The sequence below is a fragment of the Dermacentor variabilis genome, chromosome 1 (genome assembly GCF_050947875.1).
Source record: "Dermacentor variabilis isolate Ectoservices chromosome 1, ASM5094787v1, whole genome shotgun sequence".
Taxonomy (NCBI): Eukaryota; Metazoa; Arthropoda; class Arachnida; order Ixodida; family Ixodidae; genus Dermacentor; species Dermacentor variabilis.
Genome location: NC_134568.1, coordinates 107570330 through 107597729, shown reverse-complemented (window position 1 = coordinate 107597729; position 27400 = coordinate 107570330). Strand labels below are relative to the sequence as shown.

Below are 27400 nucleotides of genomic sequence, written 5' to 3'. Positions count from 1 at the left end.
TCCTCTGCTGGGGACGCAACAATCTCAATGCCGCTCGAGACCGATCCAGGCTTCGGCGCCGACGATTACGAGGGTTTAAACCTCACCACGACCTTCACCGAGTACGTGGAGGCCGACGACAACGTTGCGATCTGCGTGAGGTGTCGCTGGATGACGCCATCGAGGAGGCTTTGCCTAGTGCCGACACCGCTGCGACATCGGACAAGGACAACGACGATGCCACAGATGCCGTGCCTGTGCCTACCACGTTCGCCGAGGTGCTATGACACATAGACAGCATCCGGAACTTCATCTGTTTATGCGACGCCGCAGAGGACCTCCTTTTGTACATTGCCCAACTCGAGCGAAAGCTCTTGGTTCATGAATCAAACAAGGCCCAAAAGAAACTTATCGACTTTTTTAAAAGTTCGCGCCGGCTGGCGGGAATCGCGGCAGTAGGCAGCGGAGTGCCATAAAGGTTCATTTGAATAAAGCATTATGGTACCTGTACTGCAGCATTAATTCTTATCGCATTTACTTTTTCGGTAATTTGGTTTTCCAAGCCCTGCAACTGTGTTAGTAGTTTACATTGAAGTTTCTCGTAAATCCGTTGCACGAAATAAGTAGTATATTTATAGGCATAATTTATGTTCAGATTTTATGATGCCCTCATTTTACGACACTTTTTCGCGGTCCCAAGAAAGTCGTATAATCGGGTTTCCACTGCACGCTCTGTGGTTCGTTTTTTGTGTGCAAAAAACACTGTGCCGGGGGACATTCATTCCCAACTGTGTGAAGTCTATGGAGAAAAGTGTATGAGCGTACAACACGTGCGCAAATGGTGCAAAGAATTAAAAGACGGACGCGCAGACGTACATGACAAACAGCGTTCTGGACGGCCATCGGTTTTCGGACGTAACGATTGCGAAAGTGGAAGAAAGAATGCTGAAAGATCAAAGTGTAATGGTTCGGGAGCTCTGCGAGATGATCCCTGATGTCAGCAAGACCTGCATCGAAAAAATTTTGACGGACCATTTAGGGTATGCCAAGGTTTGTGCAAGGTGGGTCCCGCGAATGCTTATGGAAGACCACAAACGGCAGCGTGTTGAAGTGGCCTGCGAATTTATTCAGGCTTATGAAATCGATGGCGGGGAATTCTTGGACTCAATTGACACTGGGGACGAGACCTGGGTCCACTACATGACACTGGAAATGAAACAACAATCCTGTCAGTGGAAACATCCAGAGTCACCGAAGATGCGGAAGTTCAAACAAGCACTGTCTGCCGGCAAAGTGATCACGAGCGTCTATTGGGATAGGAAGGGGTTATTGTGCGAATTCATGCCTGCAGTATAACAATCAATGCGGACTGCTACTGTGAGACGTTGCAGAACCTTCACCGTGCGATTCAAAACAAGAGGAGAGGCATGCCTACGAAGTAAGTGCGTTTCCATCAGGACAACGCTCGTCCGCACATCGCCCGTGTAACAAACGATCTCATCAACAAATTTGGATGGAATACTGTCACACACACACCCTACAGCCCAGACATAGTCCCAAGTGACTACCATCTCTTCCCTGAATTGAAGAAACACCTGGGTAGGATGCATTTCAGAACAAGAGAGGAGCTGAAAGAAGTTCTAAGCTACCTTTACAGCGCGGCAAGAAAGTTCTACGATTCAGACATAAAGAAGATGGTACACCATATGCAAAAATGCATTGATCTCAACAGTGATTATGTAGAAAAATAGGGGAAAGTCTAAGCTTTCCAAACATGTATTATTCAATGGCAATAAACATGTTTTTCATTGTGGAAAAGTCATTGGGAACCTTATTTTACGAACAACCCTCATTTCTCTGTTTTTAACATCTACATGAAAATTTCCACGTATTTATGTAATAGGCAAATTTCAGCCTCCTCTTGACGAAACTTGCACATGCACAATGCAGACAAGTCAATAGTACTTTGCAGCATATTGCCATGGGGAAGGATAAAATCGACTGCACTGAACCACTTTGTGAACTGATTCAGGGAGGGTTGCGAACTGTTATACAGTCGAACCCGGCTATATCGAACTAGCAAAAAACCGCCTATCAGTTCGATATAGAGCATAATTCGATATAAGCCTGCTAAATAATTGGACGTCGTAAAAGCACATACCATTTATAAAATCACTTTATTGATTAAACTAGCTTAGTTTCGCACGAAATAGTCCTGCATTTTCTTCTGCTTTGGCAATTTCGCTGCCTGCGACGCACGCACTTTTCCACATTAAGGAGTCGGAGCAGCTGAGGCCACAACTTTCCGCATTCGCGCAGAAGCACCGGACTAGTGCAAGCGCACCAATCACTTTCGGAGGATGTGGGCCAAGGACCGTCGTTGCTTTCCTCATTATGCCCACTTTCACTTGTGCTCGGTACGATGTTGGCAATGTAGTCTTCGTTTTCGGGCTCTCCCGTGGTCGCGACACATCATTTGCGCTCACAAACTCATCCACCGTTGATTCGTCAACAGCTTCCAGAAATTCTGACAGTTCGCTCCAAACTTCGGCAACACTGGCAACGGCTTCGTCGCAGTCATCAGAATTTACGGTCATCACCGAGCACGCGGATGTCGGCACGGCTGAAGCAATTTCAGATTAACCAATCGTACACGGCCGTGCGTACGGGTCGGGCGCCACGGGCACCGGGTCGCGAGTTTGGACGCTTTAGCCCTAATCTCCCCGTTATTCTTCAAGATCGTGCCGAGAGTGCTCCTCGGAATCTTGTGCTCTGCGGGTACATCCGACTTCTCACCGCGTTGGACACGATTTATGATTGCGAGCTTCACGACGAAAGGCAAATTCTGCCGCTTCATCACGGCAACACTGCGGGAGAAGGCCTACAAGGCGCACACAAAAACAGCGAGACAAGTCGCACTTTCGCCACCTTGCACGACGAAGGCACAAGAGCATCTGATTGGCTGTCTGAGCAAGCGCTGTGGGCGGGCCAGGATCATTTTTTGCAGGGGGGGTGCCGACGGCTCGTCCGAGGCAGCGCGGTCGGGCGCGGTCACGGTAGGGAGAGCGGTTGAATGGAGCCGTGCAGCCGGGTTTTCTACGCCACCGCGAGGGAAAGCCAACTTCCGGGGGCACTTTCCGCCGCTTGACGTTCGATATATCAGGTGTCGCTGCTATTTTTGTTCGATGTAAGCGTAATTTTTGCGATATATACTCATTGTAACTATATCGTGTCCAGAAATTGTTCGATATATAGAATAATTCGATGTAAACGGGTTCGATATAGTCGGGTTCAACTGTACATTCTTATTGCTCTGAACCAGTACTGAACCGGAATGAAATTGGAGCACGTTGAACCGAAACCAAGCCCACATTTTTTCGGTTCAACACCTTGATATGCACTCACTATCGTTTGCTACCATTGTATAGAAACATTTGGGAAAAGCGCATGTTCAATTATGGATTCTGCACAAATAATTGCTCTGCACATCTAGGCTATGGTAAATCGAATATGTTCGGTGGTCATGTGCTTTTATTATCTGCTCCCTACAGGAGATTGTATGCTCCAATGCATTTTTTTGTTTTAATGTGCCTGTTAACGCAAACAGTTCATGATGAGAACATCGTCGTTTTTGTAATTCTACAGTCGAAACTCGCAATAACGAAATCGCCGGGGAAAGCAAAACATTTTACTTTTGCGGGAATTTCGTTAGCGCGAGAATGAGGCAGAAAAGACAGGGAAGGAAATTGGCTTGCAAAAAAAAAATATTATTGCGAAAAGTCAGTCAGCTTACTTTGCCGAGCCTTGCCTTGCAGCAATTTTACTGCTCTCGACTCGCACTGCAAGAAGTGGTCCATTGCCACGTCGTCATCATGCTCACTGAAAAATGATCGAATTACATCGAAGGCATTCCACACATCCCACGGGTTCGCAGTCCTCTCTTGATTTGGTGTCTGGTGGCCGTCGGCGTCGTCGGCACCTTGGCAAACGCTACTTATGATGACCTCATCAGTCATCTCTTCATGGACGACAACACCTTCATCCACACGAACGAACTCATCGATGCTGAGGCCATCCGGAACACCATTTGTCACGGCAGAAAGTTCATCCCATGCGTGGGCCAGCGATGGCGGCACTGCACCGTCAGCACTGTCAACTAGTGCACCTTCAGGCAAATCTTCTTGCGATGCCACTGGATCAGCGCATGATGCTTGCTGAGTGGCGATGAAGCCGGCATGATTAAAACAATTAGCTATCACGGCTGGCAACGTCGCAACCCATGCGGCGGCCATCATCTCAAACACCATGAACATGTCCACTACAGTGGGACGCTTCAACTGGAGGTTCAGCAGCAGACGCTGAATCGGCCTTTCCTTGTAGGCGCACTTGACGCTACGAATGATGTCTTGATCAAGCGGCTGCAGCACGGAAGTGCAGTTTGGTGGAAAAAAAACCAAGCGCACGTTTCCCAGTTCCACGTCATCGACATGATGGGCACTGTAATTGTCCAAAAAAAGGCAGACCGATCTGCCTGCCTTCCGCACGTCCGTATCGAAGGCCTCGAGCCAGCTGCCAAATATGGCCCAAGTCATCCATGCCTTCAGGTTCGCGGTGTACTGTACGGGCAGCCGACGATTTCCCTTGAAGCAGCGGGGCTTCTTACTTCTGCCGATTACAAGCAGTGGTCGTTTATCTGTGCCGTCCATGTTGGTGCACAACAAAATTGTTACACGCCGCTTGCTGTGTTTCCCCCCGCGGCATTTCTGGCCTTTTAAGTCCAGGGTCTTCTATGGCAGCATCTCGCAGAATAAGGCCGTCTCATCTGCGTTGTAAATGTCCGAGGGCTTGTACCAGTCCAATACTTCTTTGTTGGTCAGCAGCCACGACGTTGTTAAAGGGTCGACGGCTGCTGCCTCCCCGGAAATGACTTTGGCCACTATGTCATGGCGGGCTTTGAAACGGCACAACCAGCCAGGGCTAGCCTTAAAATCAGAGTGCCCGAGAATGCATGCGAAGTCCAGCGCTTTCTGCTGAAGAACTCTGCCAGACAGCGGCACTTTGTTGGCACGCTGTTCACAAAACCATGCAAACACCGCCTTGTCAACGTCTGGAAAAGCCGCAGCACTCACCGTTTTGTTTTTCACACTCACACCATTTCCGAGCGCGCCGAGAATGGAGGCCTTGTTTTTCAGAATCGTCGATATCGAACTGCACGCTATTCCAAATTCTTCGGCGATATCTATTTTCTTCCTGCCCTTTTCAGCTTGGGCAATAATTGCAGCCTTATCCTGCAGCGTCATAAATTTCCTCTTTTTGGCTGGAGGCGGTATCTTAGCAGGCTGTCAAATGGTCCGATTGGCACTGAGACACACAATTGACACACTCTAGCACCAACGACACTGAGCACACGACCATGTGCGGCGGTGCCTAAAGCCCACTGATACTAAAGTGTCATCCGGGTTACCGGAGCCTTCACGTGTAGTAGATGTCGATTTGGCTGCCACGCACACAGGCGTTTCGCTCCGCATTTAGCACAAGCTGTAATGGCACACAAGATTGAATAAAATGCGCTCACTGCGAGGTCGCCTACGGTTCTTGTCTTTTTTTATTTGTATCATTTAAATGCTAATTGCATTTTTGGCCCGGACACTGCGCAGTCACCCGTTGCGACGGGCGAACGACCACCATCATCATCATCATCACTGTAGTCTCTCACGAGAGGTGGTGCGAGGCTTTTTTTATTGTAAACAATGATGGCGGCGGCCACGCAAGTGTGCTGTGGCGGTAGTTAATGCAATTTAAGCGCACAACGAATGCATTTGAGCAGTTTCCGGACACATCTAGTGTTACATTAGTAGATTATTCGCGGACTGTCGTTTCAGAAAATTTCGTTGATGAGCGATTGCTATAGAAAAAAGTTTTGTTGTCGCGAGATAGGAAATGCATTGACTCCTATGGCTGTTCGCCGGGGATCCGAAAATATTTCGTTGCGGCGAGAATTTCGTTCCCTCGGGATTTCGTTACCGGGGGTTTAGACTGTATAGCCATGCTGATTGGAGCAATGGCATACCATAGATGTCAGGACTCGGCTGCATGCCGTATGCTGTGCAGCCCTGCTCTACAGCATGCGCCCATACATGTGCACGTGCAGGCACGAGCGTGCACGCGTGCGCACACACACACACACGCACGCACACACGCGCACACACACACACACACACACACACACACACACACACACACTCTCTCTCTCTCTCTCTTTTCAGTAGCCTCTCTGAGAGAGCTACCCACATGAAAGCACTGAGAAAAATGCTTTGCAACACTCATTTCATTTGTAGTCTTTGTACACTGCCAGCACTGGTACCATTTGTGTTCCATTTGTGCTCAATGGGTGCTTGGAAACATGTAAGCAGGAGCTGACAGATTCTGTGAGCTGGCAGCAACAGCTGAATCTAGTGGTATTTAGTTTACCTTTGTGACTGACTATACTAGCGGACGACTTCCTTGGCTATGAAGCAAAAGCGATGGAGGTGGAACTCCTGCACATCATTGTATTTGTACGCAATGTAGTCCAGGCAAGCTCAGCACCAGTTTCGGTTTCTCCAACCTCACACAACTTCTTCACTTTAGTGAAGGCAGAGACAACTCAGCATGAATCAATCAATGTTTATACACATCCAATATATACAGAGTTCCAAATAGCGAGGAACGCAGCCTGCGTTGAAGTCTTGAAGCAACCATATGACCTCAGCTTCGGTTGAGACTTGGATGCGCAACTTACACTGGTATCTGTAGAGCTGACGCCGCAGTCAGCTCGCTCACTCATTTGCACATACAGTCGAACCCAGTTATATCGAACTCGCAAAAAAACTCCTATCAGTTCGATATAGAGCATAATTCGATATAAGCCTGCTAAATAATTGATGTCATAAAAGCACATACCATTTATAAAATCACTTTATCGATGTTTTGCATAAATTAGTACTGCATTTTCTTTTGCATGGGCAATTTCGCTGCCTGCGACGCACGCACTTCCCCACATTGTCAAAAGGAGTCTGAGCAGCTGAGGCCGCAACCTTCCTCATTCGCGCAGAAGCACCGGACTAGTGCGACTGTTCCAATCACTTCGGAGGATGTAGGCAAAGGACCGTCGTTGCTTTCCTCATTGTGCCCACTTTCATTTGTGCTCGGTACAATGTCGGCAATGTAGTCTTCGTTTTCGGGCTCTCCCGTGGTCGCGACACCGTCATCTGCACTCACAAACTCGTCCACCGTTGACTCGTCAACAGCGTCCGGAAATTCTGACAGCTCGCTCCAAACTTCGGCAACACCGGCAACGGCTTCGTCGCATTCATCAGAATTTACAGTCATCATCGAGCACGCGGAAACCGGTACATATGAAGATCCACTTGTACACGGCCGTGAGTACGCGTCAGGCGCCACAGGCACAGGTTGCGAGTTTGGCCGCTTTAGCCCTAATCATGCCGAGAGTGCTCCTCGGAATCTTGCACGCTGCGGGGACATCCGACTTCTCATCGCGTTTGACCTGATTTATGATTTCGAGCTTCACGACGAAAGGCAAATTCTGCCGCTTCATGACGGGAACACTGTGGGAGAAGGCCCACAAGGTGCAAACACAATGAACTAGAAAAGCAGTTACACAACTCGCACTTTCGCCATCTTGCACGAATGTTTTGCAGGGGGGGGGGGGGGGTGTCGACAGCTCACCCAAGCAGCCCGAGGCAGCGCGGTCACGGTAGGGAGAGCAGTTGGATGGAGCCACACCGCCGGGTTTCCCCGCTACCAAGAGGGAAAGCCAACTTCTGGGGGCACTTTTCCGCCGCTTGACGTTCGATATATCGGGAGTTGCTGCTATTTTTGTTCGATGTAAGCATAATTTTTGCGATATACACTCGTTGTAACTATACCGTGACCAGAAATTGTTCGATATATACAATAATTCAATGTAAACGGGTTCGATATGGGTTCGACTGTACTGACGGCTAAGATTTCCAGATGGGTTCGCTTTGTTTCTGCATAGATGCTGCAAACACTTGTTTTGTATGCTCTGACAGTATTTTGTTGCTCAAGTCGGTCAACAGTCTCTTAGCGAGTTGACTGGTGAGACAGCAAGTGACAAACACTCACCAGAAGACACCAGGCACCAGGCACCATTTTGCCTTTGAAGAATGCGTAATACATTGGACAGTCTTGGGTATGCAAAGGCTCGAAAGGGCAAACTACAAATACAATACCAGAAAGTGACTGGTAAAAGTTATGCATAATTTCAAATTATGTGCTGTAAAAAACTAAAAATATTCTTTTTTTATTTCCCACGTAAGAAAACGTCAACTACGAGACTGTTTCTAGGAGTGGTGAAAAAGGCGCACGATGGTTTCGTAGCCTTTGTTTCATAGCCAAAAAAAAGTTGGCCGTAAGTATGGTGTAGTAAGCAATACATGGCGTAGCTTTCTACATGATTTACAAATGCCAGCCTTCGCATGGTGATGTTTTTGTGTCACATGACATGCTTTTACAAATTTGACAGTTTCTTCATTAGTGAGACGAAAAGATCAACTTTTGAGTGCCACAGCAATATTAGCTAGCTATGAAATTTATATGCACAAAATAAATTGCCTTGACATCAGCAGCGCTTACATTTTTGTTCTAATGCCATTTCCAGTGATCAGTGGCCAGTGCATTAGCAGAAGGGTCATCACTGTTGTGTGTTCATTATAAGGTAGGGCACCAGCATACACTGCATGCTGGTGCACGCAGTACAGTTCCACAAGCACAAGGCACCTTTCGAGCAGTTTTATTTTTCAAAGGCCATTTTCAATTACCGTTATCTCACCATCTCAAGCTTGGGCCTCGGGGAAGTGTATTGGTTATTCCTTTTCAGGTAGCGTTCATATAATGATTAGTATGGACACTGACCAAATTTTTATGCATGTCTCACACAAATGTGCTCACTGACGTGTTAGCCAACAGTTGCTTCGAAGGAAACAGAATTATTTAGACGGCTAACAGCACTGAAACCTTCACTTCATATAATTTTTATGTGAAAGCTTTTTGGGTTGCAAGCAGAACTTTGTTAGAGCAATCTTTAACTTCTAATATAAAGAAGTTCCATAGGAAAAATACACATTTGATAAGTGGATTCAGTTAAGAGAGGTAAGCAAAGACAATGCATACTTTCAAAAATTACCCTTGACACAAGGTTGTGATGAGCAGGAATGGTGTATTCACACTTTCTTTGCCTTAAGTCCCACAGCTTGATAGTGTTGTCTTCACTGCCAGTGGCCAGGACATAGCTGAAATCCAACACAGTCAGGTTAATAACGTACAAGGAAATTATATACATTGAACTCTAACTCAAACATTTTAGTTTCTTCCATGCACTAATTGTTTGCTCATACAAGAAGTGTCGAATAATTGTTCTTGCACATTAACTTGAAATTTTTAGACTAACATACTGTAATTCTGATTCCCAATTCAATTAACTAAGGTTGTTGCAACTTTATTAAGATTGTAACATAAGTTATGTCACTTAAGCTACCACCAATGCTTTGCACTTTTGTTGGCAATGAAAGTTGAGTCCTCACACATGTCAGATTGCTTTAGTGCATGCCAGGACATGGAATCAATATAAATAAAAGTTCAAAACAAGTTTAAGAATACTTTATATATTTTACAGTGAAGCACATGTGCAAGATGACATTGCTTATTGAAGGCACAATGCTCAAGCGCTTCTCTGTGTTTCTTGTCATTTCGTCTTCGTTCAGGCTTTAAACTTATTAGAATATAGAATACCAACTATACCAACTATACCAACTACCCAAACTGCCACCCCTCAAGTTTTAGCCCCATAGAAGATAGTAGCAGAGACTGCAACGCAGAAAATCACAGCAATAGTTATACAGGATGTTTCTATGACAACTAAGCTTAAACAACTAGCTGACAACTAAGCTATGACAACTATGTTTAAAAATAGCCCTTTTGGAAAAAAAAAAAAGGATGGTTCTTTCAAAGAGGTGTCAGAAGTGGCGACCACAGGTTGAGAGGTGATATGTGGTAATTAGTCACAAATGTAAAAAATAATAATTACCTTATAACTTTTAGCTGCGGTGGGAAAATCGTAATTGTGAAACTCAAGCGAGCTCTCCATATAAGCCATATTAACTTTGGGCAGTCAGAGTGCATGAAAGCAGAACTGGAAGGATGCAGCAAGAGCAAAGCCATGCCCCTCGAGGCAACATTCTGCTTACGTCAGCCAGCAGCAGGCAGCAAGCACGCTGCAGCTCCATACTACTAGCTGTCACAGCTTGCTAGCTGCCCACTGCTGGGTGACATAACAGAACATCACCTCAAGGGGCGCAACTTTGCAGTAGCTCCAGCCCCCCAGTTTGTTTTACGCGCTGGGACAGCTGAATTCGTCGTGCCACAGTTCCACAGCTAATTGAATTTTTCCAGATCCACAAGTTGATATGGCATGTACGGAGAGCTCGCTTCAATTTCCCATTATAATGATCCCACTGAAACTAAAAGTTTAGAAGTTAATTTGTGTTGACTAGTGACTAATTACTACATATCTGTCATACCATGGTCCACAATCAACAGCATGTTTCTGAAGACTTGGTCCTTTTATTTCAAAACAGCTATTTTTAACCTAGTCTTCATAGAAATACCGGGTATTATTATGCAACAGAAGAGACACCCAACAAGCATGCATCACCGCTTCCACTCACCCATTGGGCGAGAAGCAGAGGCTTAGCACAGATTTCAGATGACCATCTAGAAACATGATGCAACGCCCAGTACGGAGGTCCCAGACACGCCCGAATGCATCCATGCCACTAAAAAACATGAAGACAAATGCAGTTATATAGACAGAAGATATACAGCAGCTTTCTTAGACTTTTAGGAAGCTAATATTAGCCAAATTGTCATGAACTGTGGCTCAGCAACTACTAACTCTTCACAGAAAATTTAGGAAGAAAGTAAAGCCGTCTTCAGGGATGCTGCAAGTAGACTGTGATGTAGCACTATACCAGTTCGTAACTAAGAGTTTTCCTACATTGTTTTTCATTACTGTTACTTCAGTCGCAGAAACAACAGAATAAAAGATTAATTGGGTCAGCGTGTCTGAGATGTAAATGTCACGTAACACTAACGGCATTGCCAAGAATAAAAAGAACAGGTTACACTGCTGTGAAAAATTTTAAATAAAGAAAGCTTTCATACAGTAAAGTTTGGTTAATTGCAAAGACTTGAGGTTCAGCCTTCATATGTTGCACAGCAATACACACCATGGCCAATGCTGTGGTGAGCTTCAGCAAAAATGGGAACATGCCACCTCTGTAGCAGGGCAGTGAGTGTACAGCCTGGTTATCAGCAGTAAAGTGGCACAACTTTGCTACATAGAAAACAGCACCACATTATAAAATGGCAACACTTCCAATGATTATGTACCATGATCACCCTATACAGTAAAACCTTGTTAAAATTCAGATTTGACAGGACCGAAGAAACGACCAAGTCAACCAAATGTTGAATTGTTGAGGGTATCAAGAATGCAATATATAAGTACTTACTACACCAATCAGTCTTTATTTACTGAATAGATTCGCAACCCTTGCTTCTATTTCACAGAAAATTAGTGCAGAAGCAGCAATTCTTGTCATCTCGCGACTTCCTCAGCAGTGCTGCCCGTTTGGCCGTGGCACAAGACATGCGTCTTCATTAGAGTAGACATGGTTTTCCCAACTATGCACATATCCCATCCAGATTATTTTTCGCCAGTGCGCTGGTTGGCAAAAGGTCTGGCCATCGCGATGTAGCCTTTGGTCTGATGCCAGCATACCGGTAGCGGTAGAATAAAGCACCATCCTCGACAGCTTCCGCCGTGTTTCTGACATTATGCTGAGTCATAAAAAAACTACTGCTCGCCTCAACCGCAGCAGATGAAACCACCGTCGCTACCAATGCAATCAGGCGTGGTGACCGCGTAGTTCCGTAAACATGGGCACCAAGACAAAATGAAACTACTGCTTGCCGCAACCTCTGTGAGTGAACCCACGGTCATTATTGATGCAATTGTGAATGGTGACCATGCAGATCTGAAGGCATGCAGCCAACGCATGCACCGAGTCCAAATGAAATTACTGTTCGCAGTCGTTATCGATGCAATTAGGGATGGTGACTACGCAATTCTGAAGACACGTATGGCCAGCGTGAAGTCATGTGTGGCAGTTTAAACTCACAAAAAGACACGAAGCATTTGGTGTTTCTGTCATTTTCGTATGGTTTCCACTAATGACTACAGCTCCTTCATTTCAATTGGCTGCTTTAGCTCTTTTGTGTTGCACATTTGCGGCACTTCACACTCGCCACATTCCGAGGGTTGTACAAATTATAAACGCTGTGCAGCCAAATACGCCTGAAGTAACCGGAGTTTGATGCCATTAAATAATGCATTTGCCTGCCGGGACCAAAGGCAGAGTGAGTTAACGAGGATCGAATTATTGAGGTTTTACTACAGGACGACCACTTCTTCCAGTGACCTCAGTAACTCGTCCTGCATCAATCAACTCTATAGCCACAGCTACATTCTTGCCCATGCTGCTGAGTCAAGTGATGTACATCGAGACAAGTGTTAAACAGGTCACACTTACCCAGTAGCAGCCAATGAACCATCACATTGGAAGCTAATGTCATAAACAGCTTTGCTGTGCCCTTCTTGGTGTAGCACCTCTGTTTCAGTTTCCAAGTCTATTAGGCGCCAAGAATGATCAAATCTAAAAAAAAAGGCACAAGAGATTTGAGCGTGCATACAGACTAGGGAGCAGAAATGAAAGGTTACATACACACAGCTTGCTAAGAAGCGTCCGGAAGGGTGGAATGCCACTCTGGAGACCCTGTGTGGGCACAACCCTCTCAATGAGCTGATTGGTTCTTCACTAAAACAAAGAAAAGAGAAACAAATAATTGCATAGTAACGCAGCTCAGTCTTTAATGCATGAAGCAATGAGTGCAGCATAAAATAGTAAAAGAGCACGATATTAACACAAAAGCCAGGACTGTGTAGACTGTGTATAAAAAAGTGGACTGAAGCACAAGAGAAGCTCTCAGAAGGTACAGGCAAATTAATCACAGAAATCTACACTATCCACCCAACATGCAGACATAAAGGGGACGTCCTAGCTTACATAAGATGTTTTAAAAGAATGCTGATGATGCTGTCCGTTCAGATAAAACTGATGCAGCACTCTTTTCAGTTAACTTGTGGAATTCATGGTAGTTTATTTTTGTATTCTGTGGAGTTAGTCAATTGGATATGGTTAATTAACAAAAACATTTCAATCTTTTTTTCCAGCTATCGTTTCATGTACCAGTTTTAAACCATAATGAAAAACTAATTCTTTTTACCACACTACCATTAACACATTTTGCTTTTCCGTGGAAGAGAAAATGCTTGAATGTGACAACAGTACTAATAGTACAAAAACGAGACACAGAGAGAAGAGGCGAGACACATAAGTGCTTGTTTGTCCTTTTGCCTCCTTTTTCCATGTCCCATTCTTGAGCTATATTACTTTGTCATAATGTACCAGCAAACCCAAAACTGCTCTTGTCAATTTGGATGCGCGAACAACTAAGTCAAATAATTAATGAACTCTACTTAGTGCCTAGTTCAGCATCTCCATCAAGGTTGACCCCAATATTTCTTGGCAGCAAGTGACTGTGCACACAGTTGCTCTTTAATCCATCTACTGTCAGTACTGCATGGAGTGTTCCAACTTCATTCAAGAAATACAGTAAAACCTCGTTGATAGGTTCCTCTTTGTTAATTTTACCTGGCTCTTATGCTCTGATCCACCAGTCCCATTTAGTTCCCATGAGGTCATGTGTGTTAGTTTCTCAGTTATGCCCTAAAACAGTGATGGCACACCACTGATGTGGTGATGCCTGTAAGTGGTGCTTCCACTGAACGCCCCATGTCACTGCTGAAAATGGTTACCTCACAGCATCTGCAAGGCAACACAGTAGAATTGCCATTGCCGTGTTGAGATTGTCACCAATATGAAGATCACTCATGACGCCAAAAGCAAAGAGGAGGTTGACAAAGACACAAGCAGTCGTGCCACACCTGTTTGCAGACACTTTTTGTGGCATTCAATATCTTGCACATTTACTTTGATATATACACGGCTGCACATACACTGAAGAAGGGTTGTAAGTGCTCGAAAAGAAGCTATAGACTCGACCGAAGTTCCACATGGTAATCACAAGCTTCATTTATGCAAGTCACAGCTATAACTGCTCCAAAAAACTTAACATTCAACCTACGGTAACTGCCAGGCAGCAATAGAACGAGCTTCACTTAGCAGGTTTTCAATAGTCTGACGGCTTTGCATTCAACTTCAAATCAAGTTCCATGTAGGAGTAGCTTTTTGCCACATCTGTAGTGCTGCCGCAAGTGTTACTGGATGTTACATTTTTCCTAGCACATATTTTCTTCCTGTGGCCTCCCAAACAACATATTAATGGGGTCCTGCTGTGATTACAGTGGCGGCATTGATGGACTGGTTGGAATAGCCTAGCAGACACGGCTAGGCCAGGAGAATGCTTCGCACCACCATGCATTTACCCTTGCTACATTTACAAGCGAGTTGCGTGGCATGACGCTGACCGTCATGTTAGTCCATGCTCCTATATAAGAACTTGTTAAGAACCATACATATAGCAAACCTTTGTTATAACGAAATCACTTTATTCAAAGTTTATCGTGGGTCAACCGAAGTGCACGCTAAAGGCCAAATTATCCAAAGCAAGTCGTTCTGGATCTTCACTTAAAGTGGGAAATTCACAAGAATGGTTGGTGCAGCATTGGCAGTGACCTATATTTTCGTTTGTATCAATTTAATGAGGCAAAGAAAGCTACGAAGGGAACTTTACACAGTCCACACCCTGTTTCAGTGGATTCACTTACGACATACTTTCAGATGGAAGAGACTATTCTTCTCACTTAATTGGTCTGCCTATATTATCAATGCAACCAATTCCACATTTAAGGGACCCGGCTACAACAGAGAAATTGTTGGGCAAATTTTGTCTAGATGGCGTAAATACAGTTAAACCTCGATATAACAAAGTTGGTAAAATCGGCAATTTGTTTCGTTATACGAAATTTCATTCTATTGAAATTCGACCCTTTATGCAAATAAGTACAGTCACCAATTGATTTTTCTTACACAGAAAGAGGCCACAGAATTTTCCAAATTATTGGGCAATCGAAAAAAAAAACAAACAAATTTGAATGAGAAAATTAATTTTGACAAAATTTGGGAGTCTGCAACGAATGGTACGGTTCCATGCCACATACGTCAGCGATATCTTCTTGGCGGTACAAATTAAGCGAAGCTAGCCATGCTTCCGCGTGCACTCCCCCCCCCCCCCCCCCCCCCTGCTGATGGAATCACCTGCAATGGGACGACGCTATCATGAAAAGCACCGGCAGCGGGGAGTAAATGCTTCGTCTGCCTCATGCTCTGATGGGTCACCAAAACTCGAGATTACGCAACCTCCAATACTAAATGCACGGTAAGACAGCTTACATGGTGCTACGCCATCTCAGCACGCCCACCCTTTGTACATGCGGCAGATTACCTCTAAAGCAGGGTGCGCAGCTGCATACACACAGCCACGCTTAGAAGCATGCACCACATGTATTAGTTTCTCAGTTATGCCCTAAATCATTCATTTTAAACAGTGCCAAAAAACACACGGACAAGGAAGAGCACAGGACCAGTGCTGACTGCCAACATCTTTATTAAAGCCCTCACAAATGTATACTATTCGCAACGGGCTGAAAGAGAAGAGAGAAAGGAAGAAAGAGAAGGCGAGTCATCGTCAGTCAATTCCTGCTGCGCATGCTTCACAAACGTCGTCATCATCATCATCATCAGCCTGGTTACGCCCACTGCAGGGCAGAGGCCCCTCCCATACTTCTCCAACTACCCCAGTCATGTACTAATTGTGGCCATGTTGTCCCTGCAAACTTCTTAATCTCATCCGCCCACATAACTTGCTGCCGGTCCCTGCTACGCTTGCCTTCCCTTGGAATCCTGTCCGTAACCCTTAATGACTATCGGTTATCTTCCCTCCTCATTAAATGTCCTGCCCATGCCCATTTCTTTTTCTCGATTTCAACTAAGATGTCATTAACTCCAGTTTTTTCCCTAACCCAATCTGCTCTTTTCTTATCCCTTAACATTACACCCATCATTCTGCTTTCCATAGCTCGTTGCGTCATCCTCAATTTCAGCAGAACCCTTTTCGTAAGCCTCCAGGTTTCTGCCCCGCACGTGAGCACTGGTAAGACACAGCTGTTATACACTTTTCTCTTGAGGGATAATGACAACCTGCAGTTTATGGCCTGAGAATGCCTGTCAAACGCACCCCAGCCCATTCTTATTCTTCTGATTATTTCAGTCTCATGATCCGGATCCCCAGTCACTACCTGCCCTAAGTAGATCTATTCCCTTACTACTTCCAGTGCCTCGCTATTTATCATAAACTGCTGTTCCCTTCCGAGACTGTTAAGCATTACTTTAGTTCACAAACGTAAAACTATATAAATGTAAAATACATAATAAGAACACAATCAAAACTAATTAACTTCTAAAGAACTTAAGTTCCTTATCACAAAGAGTTATAGAAGAGGCGCTTTTGCAAGTGGCTCTTAACTCACAAATTGAAAGGCCTCAAAGATTTCAGTACTGGTCCTGTGCTCTTCCTTGTCCGCGTGTCTTTTTGCGCTGTTTAAAATGAATGACCCGTACCAACTAGCTCGCACCCAAACGCTTCTAAGCCCTAAAACAGTGATGTCACACCACTGATGTGGTGAAGTCTTTCGGTGGCGCAGCATTCGCAATGACCTTGGCTTTCGTTTGTATCAATTTAAGGAGGCAAAAAAAGCCAGAAATCGAGACGCGTACAAACTTACCCCCTCCTCCCCGCTCCCCCTCACTCCCTCGCGCGCGCTTGATCACATTACCGTGAGCTCACTGCCCCTTTAAGTTAGCACACCTTCAACTTGAATTTAGAATTTAGCTTTTTTGCTTCATTTCCTTCTGACGTCACAATTTCTCTACCTCCACCCTTGCTGCCTTGTATGGGAACTGTGAGTGAAGTAGGAAAGGCTGTTTTCGCGACTGCGTCGGTTCTACCCATTCTCTGCGTCCTCTCTCCCCTCCTATCTAGCTTTTTCCTCTGGACTTGCATGTTAGTACATAGAAAGGTAAGCACTTCAATTTCTGCAATGCTTTTGCAGGAGATCACTGATTACAGCTGTCAAGAGGCTAATGTGGCAACGTCCAAGGAGCTCCAGAGGGCATTGTGCTAAGTCGACACAGTGAAAAGGTCCACACAAGTTTCCCGTGTTGCCTTTCCTCTCTGCCACGCTCCTATTATGTATACACTCGCTCTGAGCCATGCCCCACCACAGTGTGCCAGACAGCGGCAGCAACAGTGGGAAAGTCGATGGAAGAGGCAAAGAAAGCTTTGCCTTAAAATGTTAGTTACAATTGAAGCTTTACTTGATTAATCTCCAGATTAATCAATCAATAATGCAGCCCTAATCAGATGAAACCTGCAACTACAGTGATCTGTGAAAGTGTGTACACAAGGTTGCTTCCAAGCACCTCCAAGTATGATTACAATACAGACACTGCTGTGTTTATGTCATGGACATAGGAATCACTGCAGATGTATTAGGCACAAATTACAAAGTACAAATTGTGGCAAATGAAGAACCCCGACAAATATTCTCAATGTCAGAGACTCAAACCTATCTTTGCTTCAAATCAGGCTCAGCATAGTGCTTATGCATAGGAACTTGTCATAAGACGCCAACAAACAATGACACAGAGGACAACATAGGGGAAATTACTTGTACTTACTAAATGAATTAAAGAAATGATAAATTAATGGAAATGAAAGTGGATGAAGAAACAACTTGCCGCAGGTGGAGAACAATCCCACGTCTTCGCATTACCCATCCGATACTCTACCAATTGAGCTACCGCGGCGCCATTTTCCCATCGACTTTCTTGGGTATTTGTTTCCTACTAGAACCCTGAGAGTTCACACAGCCAGCACCACCAATCACAAACCTTGGCGGCAGATGTGGAACATCTTTTCTGTCGCAGCCGTCATGAGTACGTGATCTCTTTGGGTGAAGGTCAATAAACCCACACATGCTATCTGAAGGCATCAATGTTGCCGGATTCAAGACCCTCGTTATGTAATAAACGAGAAGGAAGGAGGTTAACAGAGGGGTCTGATTTTTATTTATCATATAAGAAGCTAACAAACATTGACACCATTTATCATTTCTTTAATTCAGTTATTAAGTACAAGTATTTTCCCCTATGTTGTCCTTGGTGTCAATGTTTGTTGGCTTCTCGCATAGAAATTTGGGAAGATAAGACCTCTGGCATATGGAAGAAATGTTCAACAGCTACTACTAGTGTCTTTATTTGCTCCAAAATAAATGCTGTCAAGTTTTTACTATCAAGCACAGCTTTGTTTCAGTATATAGTATACATTTTATAAGCTCCGGCACTGTTGAAGTGCACTTGCAAGATTACTATGGCAGTATCACAAAATCTCCACTTTAATAAAGTACCACTTACAATAAAGTCCATTTCTCAAATGACTTCATTATAATGAAGGTACGCCACAAAACATAAACAGAACTATACCAGTTTATTTGTTAGGGTCACAAAGGGTCACCAGACGCACTACGGCGCAGCGATCACGTCAGAGGCGTCCCGCAATGGACGCTGCACCTAGGAATCGCACTGTGAGCGGAAAGAGGAGCCGCGTCGCCTAAACACGAGGGTTCGAGTGACGCACGCTGAAAGTTGGAAGGGGAGAGAGTGAGAAAACTTATTAAACGCAAGGGTATTGGGGCATCCTCGCACCGGTCCCCGCACGGCCGCAATGTGCTCAAACGAGACGGAGGAGAGAAGCGGGCAAGTAGCGCGCCACCTGTCGAGGCTGCGCCGTACACTGCGAGGAGGGGGTCTTCTGTGTTTGCCGCAAGATGACTCTGCGTGTGCGCAGAGCGCAGAAGAAATGTAGCGGAAACGTACTTCGCTACTCGTGAAACTGCGACTTCTGTAATTTACATGCTCATAATTACCGATATACACCGCAGTATAACTTTCTACGGCACATTTCTAAGGCAACACCGCATTCACTAGAGGTGCTTTTGTCCTGCTTTGAAGCATCGAACTCACGGCTGAGTGGTAGCGTCTCGGTCTCCCACTCCGGAGACCCTGGTTCAATTCCCATCCAGCCCATATTGCAAGTTGTTTTTAATTATGAATTTCCTTCCGCCATTTTTCGCTCATGGCCAATGCTGCTGACACCGATGACACCGGCTTTTCTGCGACACGAGCTCCTTAACGCTGTCGCATTAAAACCTGTGGGTATTACTGCCAAGTATTTAAATTTTGATTTTCTGCTTTCCTCAACCTTCTTCAGCCTACTCCTGCCCTCATGTGATATTTGCAGTCGCAAAGTTGCTCCATACCATATGCAATGGTTGTTTGACAGATAAAGTTTAATGTCCAAAGAAATCGGCTGCTGCAGGGCACAGAATTATTTTACCACCTGGGGTCTTTAAAGGGACACTAAAAGCAAATACTAAGCCGATGTGGACTGTTAAAATAGCCTTCCAGAAACTTCGCAGCTGTTGTTTCGTGCCAAGAAAAGACTTAGTTTATGAGAAAAGTGCGTCTGAAATGTCTGAATACCTTTTGCGCAATTCAAATCACCCGCCCTCAAAAAGGGTGTGGTGACGTTACATATGCCATCACAGCCCTTTACTGCCATCAGAGTGTAAAATGACGCTCGACAGGCGGCGCTACAGTTTTCTGCACAAAACGCAAATGCGCAGCCATGGAGAAGGCGAGCCAAGACAGTGTGTTGGGTTTGCCGCTGCAGCTACTCTTGCTCAAGTGGCGTGGACCGTTCAAGAATCCTGCGACGTCACATGGACATGGCATTTTCTGCTACTTGCAGTTTGTGCGAGTTTCACAAGCAAGCAAAACCAGTGCAGCACTACGCGATAACGAAACTACTGAAATGCAAAAGTGTGGGGGGTTCAGAGTGGAGAAAATGAAACCTTTAAACCATCCCCATTGTTGTCAAGAGTCGCGTCATTCATTTTCTAAAAAAAAAATCTAATAGAACTCGACAAGAAGCATTTTCTTTCGCCTTATAATACAATACAATGTTCCTTTCATTATGAATGATTTAATACTAGAGATAGAATTATAATGAAGAGTGCCTTTGTCATCGGGCTAGTACTTGAATGTCCCGGGGGAGTCTAATTGTGTCCTGCATTTACCTCAATTTCTCTATTACTAAAGCTCTGTTCACAATAACATTGACGTCTTAGATGTTCTCAAGCACTAATCTATCCCTTTAGCTTGACTTAATATTTGCCTTTAGGGTCCCTTTAAAGGGCCCCTCACCAGGTCTGGCCAATTTGAACTGACGAGCGCAGTGCACATAACACATGCTAATGATCGTGCCTGCAAAGTGTTACACCACTACGCACCGCGAAAAGAGCTGAAATTTCAAACCATATGCCCTGCGCCCTTTTCCTAGTGGGCACCATGTTCCCAGCTGGAGAGTCGCAATCGTGGAAGTGCGCCTACGTAGTTCGCCATGCTAAGACATCACTCACAGTGGCACGTGACTGAGAATTATTCAAGGCAACAGCAGTTATTTATTTGATCTGTTGCTTCAATAGATGAATTAAACTTTAGAGAAATTATATAACCTACAAACCGAATGTCGGCAGTTTGGTTTTACTTCCTACCGTAGCAAGAGAGATGTACTTCCGTTTCGTCTGCTTGTTCCCATGTTGTGCAGTCGTGCGCACAGATCACTTGCAGGTGATCCACTTGCACCTGCCTCAGTATTCGTGTAGCACTGACTTATACCACTAGTCAGGTGTTCTCGTGCACAGCATGCACAATTGTGCACTGCGCAAACTGAGACAAATGCAACAGCTTCTGCATGAGATCGTCAACGGAAGTGTACCGCGCAGTAAAAAAGTGAGAAAAAAAAAAAAGAAGGTGGGGCTCATGACACATGCAACACTCAATCCTCAAGCTCTGGTATAGAAGAACGCAGGGCCAGAATTTCGCTTACGAAGGCTAGATGTGGGCAAGTGGAGAGAGAGCTTATGTTGGGGGAGGGGAAGGGGTGACGCTCACCTCTTGAAATCATGGGTTCACAGAAGTTGAAATAGTTCTATCTCAGCCTTCAATTAAACAATTTGGAAAATTCTTGCAGTAGAAAAACACCCCCTACAGGGCACGTAATAATATCCAGTGTATAACCAAATTTTGCTATGTGGCCTGGTCAAAGGCCCTTTAATATGTGCCCAAGGCAAGGCGCGTAAGTGTATTTACAATATGCTTTCACCAAATTTTGCTATGTGGCCTGGTGAGAGGCCCTTTAATATCTGCCCAAGGCAAGGCACATCAGTGTTTTCACAATCTGCTTTCATTGGAATAAGGCCACAGTGGCAGCAAATCAAACTGTAGCCTCATGATCAGCCATGGAATTCCATAGACACTGAGCCACCACAGGGCGTACTAACAATTTCCAGAATAAATCTCCACTGCAAAGTAGCAAAAAACTCTGAAATCTGCACACTACGTATAGTAACCATTGCAATTCGCAAAAAAATTGTACAACGAAATAATTCGCTGATTCTATTTTGGTTCAATGCCTTTTGCTCTTTGTGCTTGTGCTTTGTGCTTTTGCTACATGGTCACCAGGACTGGCCAGCTGAGAGGGGCAAGTTGATAAGAAGGAATAAAATTGAGAAAAAGTGATCATCCCCAGCCCAGATGCCCTCAAAGCTGAAAGACTCAACAATAAATAGCACATAACTTTTTCTTTTTTTGTGTGTGAAGCAGCACACTTGGAGAAAAGAATGTTCACACAAACGTGAATGATGTACATACAGATGCTAAACTGCAACTATCCTCTGTCCTCATCATTCATGTTTGTCTGAACATCTTTTTTTGCAGGTGTGCTGCTTCACCAAATTCATCATCATCATCATCATTGTCAGCCTATTTTATGTTCACTGCAGGACGAAGACTTCTCCCTGCAATCTCCAATTACCCCGGTTCTGCGCCAACCGATTCCAACTAGCACCCGCAAATTTCCTAATTTCGTTGCACCACCTAGTCTTCTGTCGCCCTCTACTGCGCTTCCCTTCTCTTGGTATTACCAAATTCATGGATCACCAACTAGTCCGTCATACCTATTAAGCAAGTACATAAAGACTATTGAAAACATGCTGACCTATTGCAAAAATGTTACACTATACACGGCCGAATGGTGGTCCATGGCACTGCTCTAAAACTTTGAGAAAAATTTTTAAACACTCAAATCCAATATGGGAAGTGTCTGTTTACTGTATTTTTGAGCTTATAACCTGCACGAAAAATTTTTTAAATGTAACGGTAAAGTCGGGGTGTAGATTATATGCCAATTTCCCTTTAAAGAGGAACTTCCCGGCAGCCTATGCCACGCTGCCGTGTACCCAACCTAGGAACCCAACCCTTTCCCCACACCTGCGTGTTTAAGCTTCCTTCTCCTCTCCTTCATGGTTACCAATTCTCTTTACAGGTCACCATTACGTGTTTAGTAGTTAGCAAAAAGTCCACGCAGTGATGCCTAACTCATACGTCACCCGTTCACATGGCACTCACTCCGTCTGTGTGAAGCGCTTCTAAATATGGCAGAGTGCCAAATCACTGTTCGGATTTTCAGGTCAGTCGCATTTGCTTCATCGCCATTACCCATGCGAGGGCTACTCCGTCCGCGCAGTCATCCTCTAGCTGTAAAGTGATCCAATTCACGTCACCTGTCACGCTACTGATTCACCCGCAATCATGTCCATTGTGTGAATCCAGCTTTATCAGCATCACTGAAGACGGGGGCAAAAGAGCCGCTGGCAGAAGGTACAATGTGGACAAATCCTGCATCCACGAAAGAAAACTGCTTTTGGAAATATTTTAGCATTGTTGTAAGCATTTATCTGCACGACCTACATGCGGATTTCTTTTTCCCCCGGGCTGACCTAATTAGGGGTGCGAGTCATACGCAGTGGCGGGTTATGTGCAAAAAAAAAAAAGTATATTTACTTTTATATACAAAAGTAAAGCCACAGTTATCTGCATCTGTAGTGTAAACCTCAATTGATAAAAATGTTGCCCTGCCATTTACTTTCTTTCCAAACTCCTATATAATGAATAATTGTCGAAGACACACACACATGTTACATCCAGTCATTACTTTCAGCACTAGATACACTGTAGTGCATACTGCAAATAATGCTACAGTCGCCGACCGACTTTCTGGACCTCGTGGAGACCGAAAAATAGTGTGAAATATCTAACAGTTCGAAAAACTCATTCAACCCAAAAAATAAAATTGATTAAGCTTAGAGTGGCTAAAAAATATCTAATAATGCCCTGCCTCATACTATGCTTGGAGGCGATCAGATTTGCTTGGATTTGCGTGAGAGTGACGTCATCAGTCGACAAAAGCGTCTATGGACTATGGACTATGTGAGAAAGGACTATGTGAGACATATCATAAAGGAAACAACTCGATCGGTGGTTTGTGAAGGTGCTCTGCATATCTGCCTATCATACTTGGGGTCCTCAGACCATAATGAAAAACTTGGGTAATTAAACTTAATTAGTGAGTTATGGGGAAAACAAAATATTGTCTGAGTTACTATAGGCTACTGCAAACAGTATGCGTTCAGTTCAATTCGCTTCCAACACGCCTTTCATTTTTGAATTCTTGGCTCAAATTATGTGGGACACCCTGTAAATAATTGAACCCATGACCTTGTGCTCAGCAGCAGAACGTCATACCATCTGCATAGTTGCAGAGGGGAAAAAGGCAAACAAAGCACCAAATAGCGAGTAGAGTTTGCAAGCCTTGTGAAACACAGACAAGCGGGCTGGCCTGGCAATTGAAATGATGCATGGTTCAAAATGACATCTGTAAGACGGCCACACTAGCCCTTTCATAGACCAAATGAAATGTATATGGTACTTTCTTTTTTTTTTCATTTTACGAAGCCCTCAGAACCTACAAAGTGCTATTCAAAGGAAAAATGACATCGGAACAGTAAAGGTAATGACCACTCAGCATAGGAAGACATTTGAGAAGATGACTCCAGCACCACTGTACCTCTTCAAGTTCCACAAGTTGACGACGCCATCAGCAGAGCAAGAGGCCATGTTGAGTGCATTCTCAGACTGCAGGTAAGTTGACCGTGGGTGGAATGTGATGGCACCCACATTACAGTTGTGTCCTGGGCACAACAGCAGAAGGTTAAATATGCAGTACTCTTGGATCTCAGTCAGTAAACTTGCATACTGCAAATTAAAATCATGCTTGGCATGCCATCATGCCACTTGGTGCCCTCCACAGGGCTAATAAATGTGAAAAAGAAGGAAAAAAATTTATACAACTATAGCAGTCCACTGGGAGACATTGATATCCACACAGCCTATTATGAATTTACGTTTTGCTTTTCTCTTTGAGTATTTCCTTGATGGATTCCATGTCTTCAGTGCGAAAGTCACCCTTTGGAAAGTCCACATCAAAAGACACCAACAAATATGGAAGTAAAGTTGCAAACTAGCAAGTGGACGAAGACAAGATGGGGAGGAAAGGCGATGACCAACCCTGTAAGTGCCACGAGCCGCCAGTGTCTATGTGCAACAAAGTTCATCAAATCTTTTTAGTCCTGCTGTGTCACGATTTACAACAAGTGCACCCTAGTTACCTGACTAACACGGCAACGAATACGGATAGAAGTACTGTGGATGATTAGGGCCTACAAAAGAATCACAACAAAAACGAAACCGCCTTTTGTGCTTAGACAACACAAATGAACAAAAAAAAGACTATGTAAACGAGCTGTCGGGCATTATAAAAAGGAAATCTGGTCTATTTATTGTTATCCAGTAGAGAAAAAAAGGAAAAGTTGGGATATTTGGCCCTCCCTACAGGACCAAGTCAGGCCTGTCTTGTTAAATTCTGGACAGTTGGCAACCCTACACACAAGGTTCCTTTGCGGTTATTGTTTTCATAGTTTGGCACGCCTTCCACAGAAAGGAGATACAGTCTATGCTCGTTACAGCGGACCGTACAACAGACAATGGACCATATTTCAACTTGTTTGCTCTACCAATTTTAGTAATGCAACCACGCTACAATGGACTATTGGCTACAGCAGACAAATTTGAGTCGATTTTTGTCAAAATCGGGCATATAAAACATACTTTTGTCGTGTTGACACGGGCTGACAAAAGACTTGACCACGCAGTATTTATGCACTTAAGCCACAGCAAGTTTAAATTGCGGCTTGCCATATAGGCGGCATGTGGCCAAGCCCAGCCTCTAGCCAACCCAGTCTGAGGGCCGTTCATCACACGCGGTATGTTATCGCTTGTTGATGCCATTTTATTTTTATGTTCCCATGCTAGTCGGTTGTGCCAGACCACAAGTGCCGAGACAATGGCCTCTAAAAAAAAGGAAGCAAATTTCACTGAGCGACAAGATTAAGATTATGGGTGCAGTTGCACATGGTGAAAAGCAGGCAGACACCGCAAAAACAATGGGACTGTCGAAGCAGAATGAGAGTTCAATTATGAACAACAAAGGCATCGCCGCCAAGCAAGTGTCGGGGGAAATTAATCCTAAGTGCTTAAGCTCCGTGAGGCCACATACCTGGATGTTGAGTCTGCACTTCTGATTTGGCAGCGCCATGCCTGAGCTCGCTATGTTTCAGTGAACGGACTACTGTTAAGGAAGCAAGCGGAACAGCTAGCTGTGGTCCTTGGACATGATGGTGTCACTTCCAGCGACAGATGGCTGAACCATTTCAAGGTGAAGCATGGAGTGACATTCAAGCAAGTCTGCGGTGAACGCAATGCAACAGCATTCACTGTCTCAGTGTGAACGCCGCCTCAGAATGGAAGGCAAATAAGCTGCCAATGCTTCTTGCCAGGTATGAGGACAAGGTCATATTTAATGCAGACAAAAGTGGCATGTTATATAAGGCGAAACCAAACAAAACGTATGTGATTTCCGGCAACCACGGTGGTAAGCACACCAAGGAACATTCAATCATGTTTTGTTGCAACATGGACGGGACAGAAAAAGAAAACTGCCGTTTATCGGAAAATCAAAACAGCCTCGTGCCTTGCGACATTTAAAGGACATGCCAGTTGGCTGGACTGCCGACACAAAGGCATGGATGACAAAAGACCTCTTGAACGCCTGGCTGCTGCAGTTCGATAAGCAAATGATCAAGCAGAAGAGGAAGGTGTTGCTTTTCTTTTTTTGGACAACTGCTCAAGCCACATGAAGAACCCAAGCTCGAAGCAATTCAGCTAGCTTACTTTCCCCCAAATGCGACATCAGTACTCCAGCCAATCGACCAAGGCTGCCTATCGTACACACTTTGTCGAACGCCTGCTCTTCAACATGCAAAGCAGTGGGGAATCGAAAATAGACATCAGATTCCCAGCCTAAGCGTTGGCGAGCATGTCGTCATCATCATCAACCTGTTTTATGTCCACTGCAGGACGAAGGCCTCTCCCTGCGATCTCCAATTACCCCTGTCCTGTGCCAACCGATTCCAACTAGCGCCCGTGAATTTCCTAATTTTATCGCTCCACCTAGTCTTGTGTCGTCCTCGATTGCATTTCCCTTCTCTTGGTACCCATTCTGTAACCCTAATGGTCCAACGGTTACCTAACCTGCGCATTACATGACCTGCCCAGCTCCATCTTGTTCTCTTGATGTGAATTAGCACATTGTCTATACCCGTTTGCTCTCCGATCCAAACCGCTCTCTTTCTGTCTCTTAAAAGTTATGCCTAGCAATCTTTGTTCCATTGCTCTTTGCGCGGTCCTTAACTTGTTCTTAACCTTCTTTGTCAGTCTCCAAGTCTCTGCCCCATATGTCAGCACTGGTAAAATGCACTGATTGTACACCTTCCTTTTCAATGATAATGGTAAGCTTCCAGTCAGGAGCTGGCAATGGCTGCCATATGCGATCCAACCCATTTTTATTCTGTGAATTTCCTTTTCATTATCAGGATTGCCTGTGAATAATTTACCTAGATAAACATACTCCTTAACAGATTCTATAGGCTGATGACTCGCGATCTTGAACTCTTGTTCCCTTGCCAGGTTATTTATCTTTGTCTTCTGCATATTAATCTTCAGCCCCACTTGTACACTCTCCCTGTTAAGGTCCTCAATCATTTGTTGTAACTCGTCTG

General features: G+C 44.7%; 1 protein-coding gene across 13 annotated transcripts in view; it reads right to left on the bottom strand.

The window, feature by feature from the left end:
• U4-U6-60K (U4-U6 small nuclear riboprotein factor 60K) overlaps positions 1-27400 on the bottom strand; it is an 89000-nt gene that overhangs the window by 26607 nt on the left and 34993 nt on the right. For 8 of the 13 annotated variants that reach the window (XM_075692628.1, XM_075692636.1, XM_075692593.1 and 5 more), the window contains exons 9-14: positions 24292-24415; positions 12846-12938; positions 12654-12776; positions 10728-10835; positions 9175-9293; positions 8128-8219 (exon numbers count right to left, since the gene is read on the bottom strand). In XM_075692628.1, the coding sequence (XP_075548743.1) occupies positions 8128-8219; positions 9175-9293; positions 10728-10835; positions 12654-12776; positions 12846-12938; positions 24292-24415 (659 nt within the window). The remainder of the gene's footprint in view (positions 1-8127; positions 8220-9174; positions 9294-10727; positions 10836-12653; positions 12777-12845; positions 12939-24291; positions 24416-27400) is intronic. The other 5 variants (XR_012828471.1, XM_075692660.1, XM_075692650.1 and 2 more) reach the window with 1 other exon arrangement.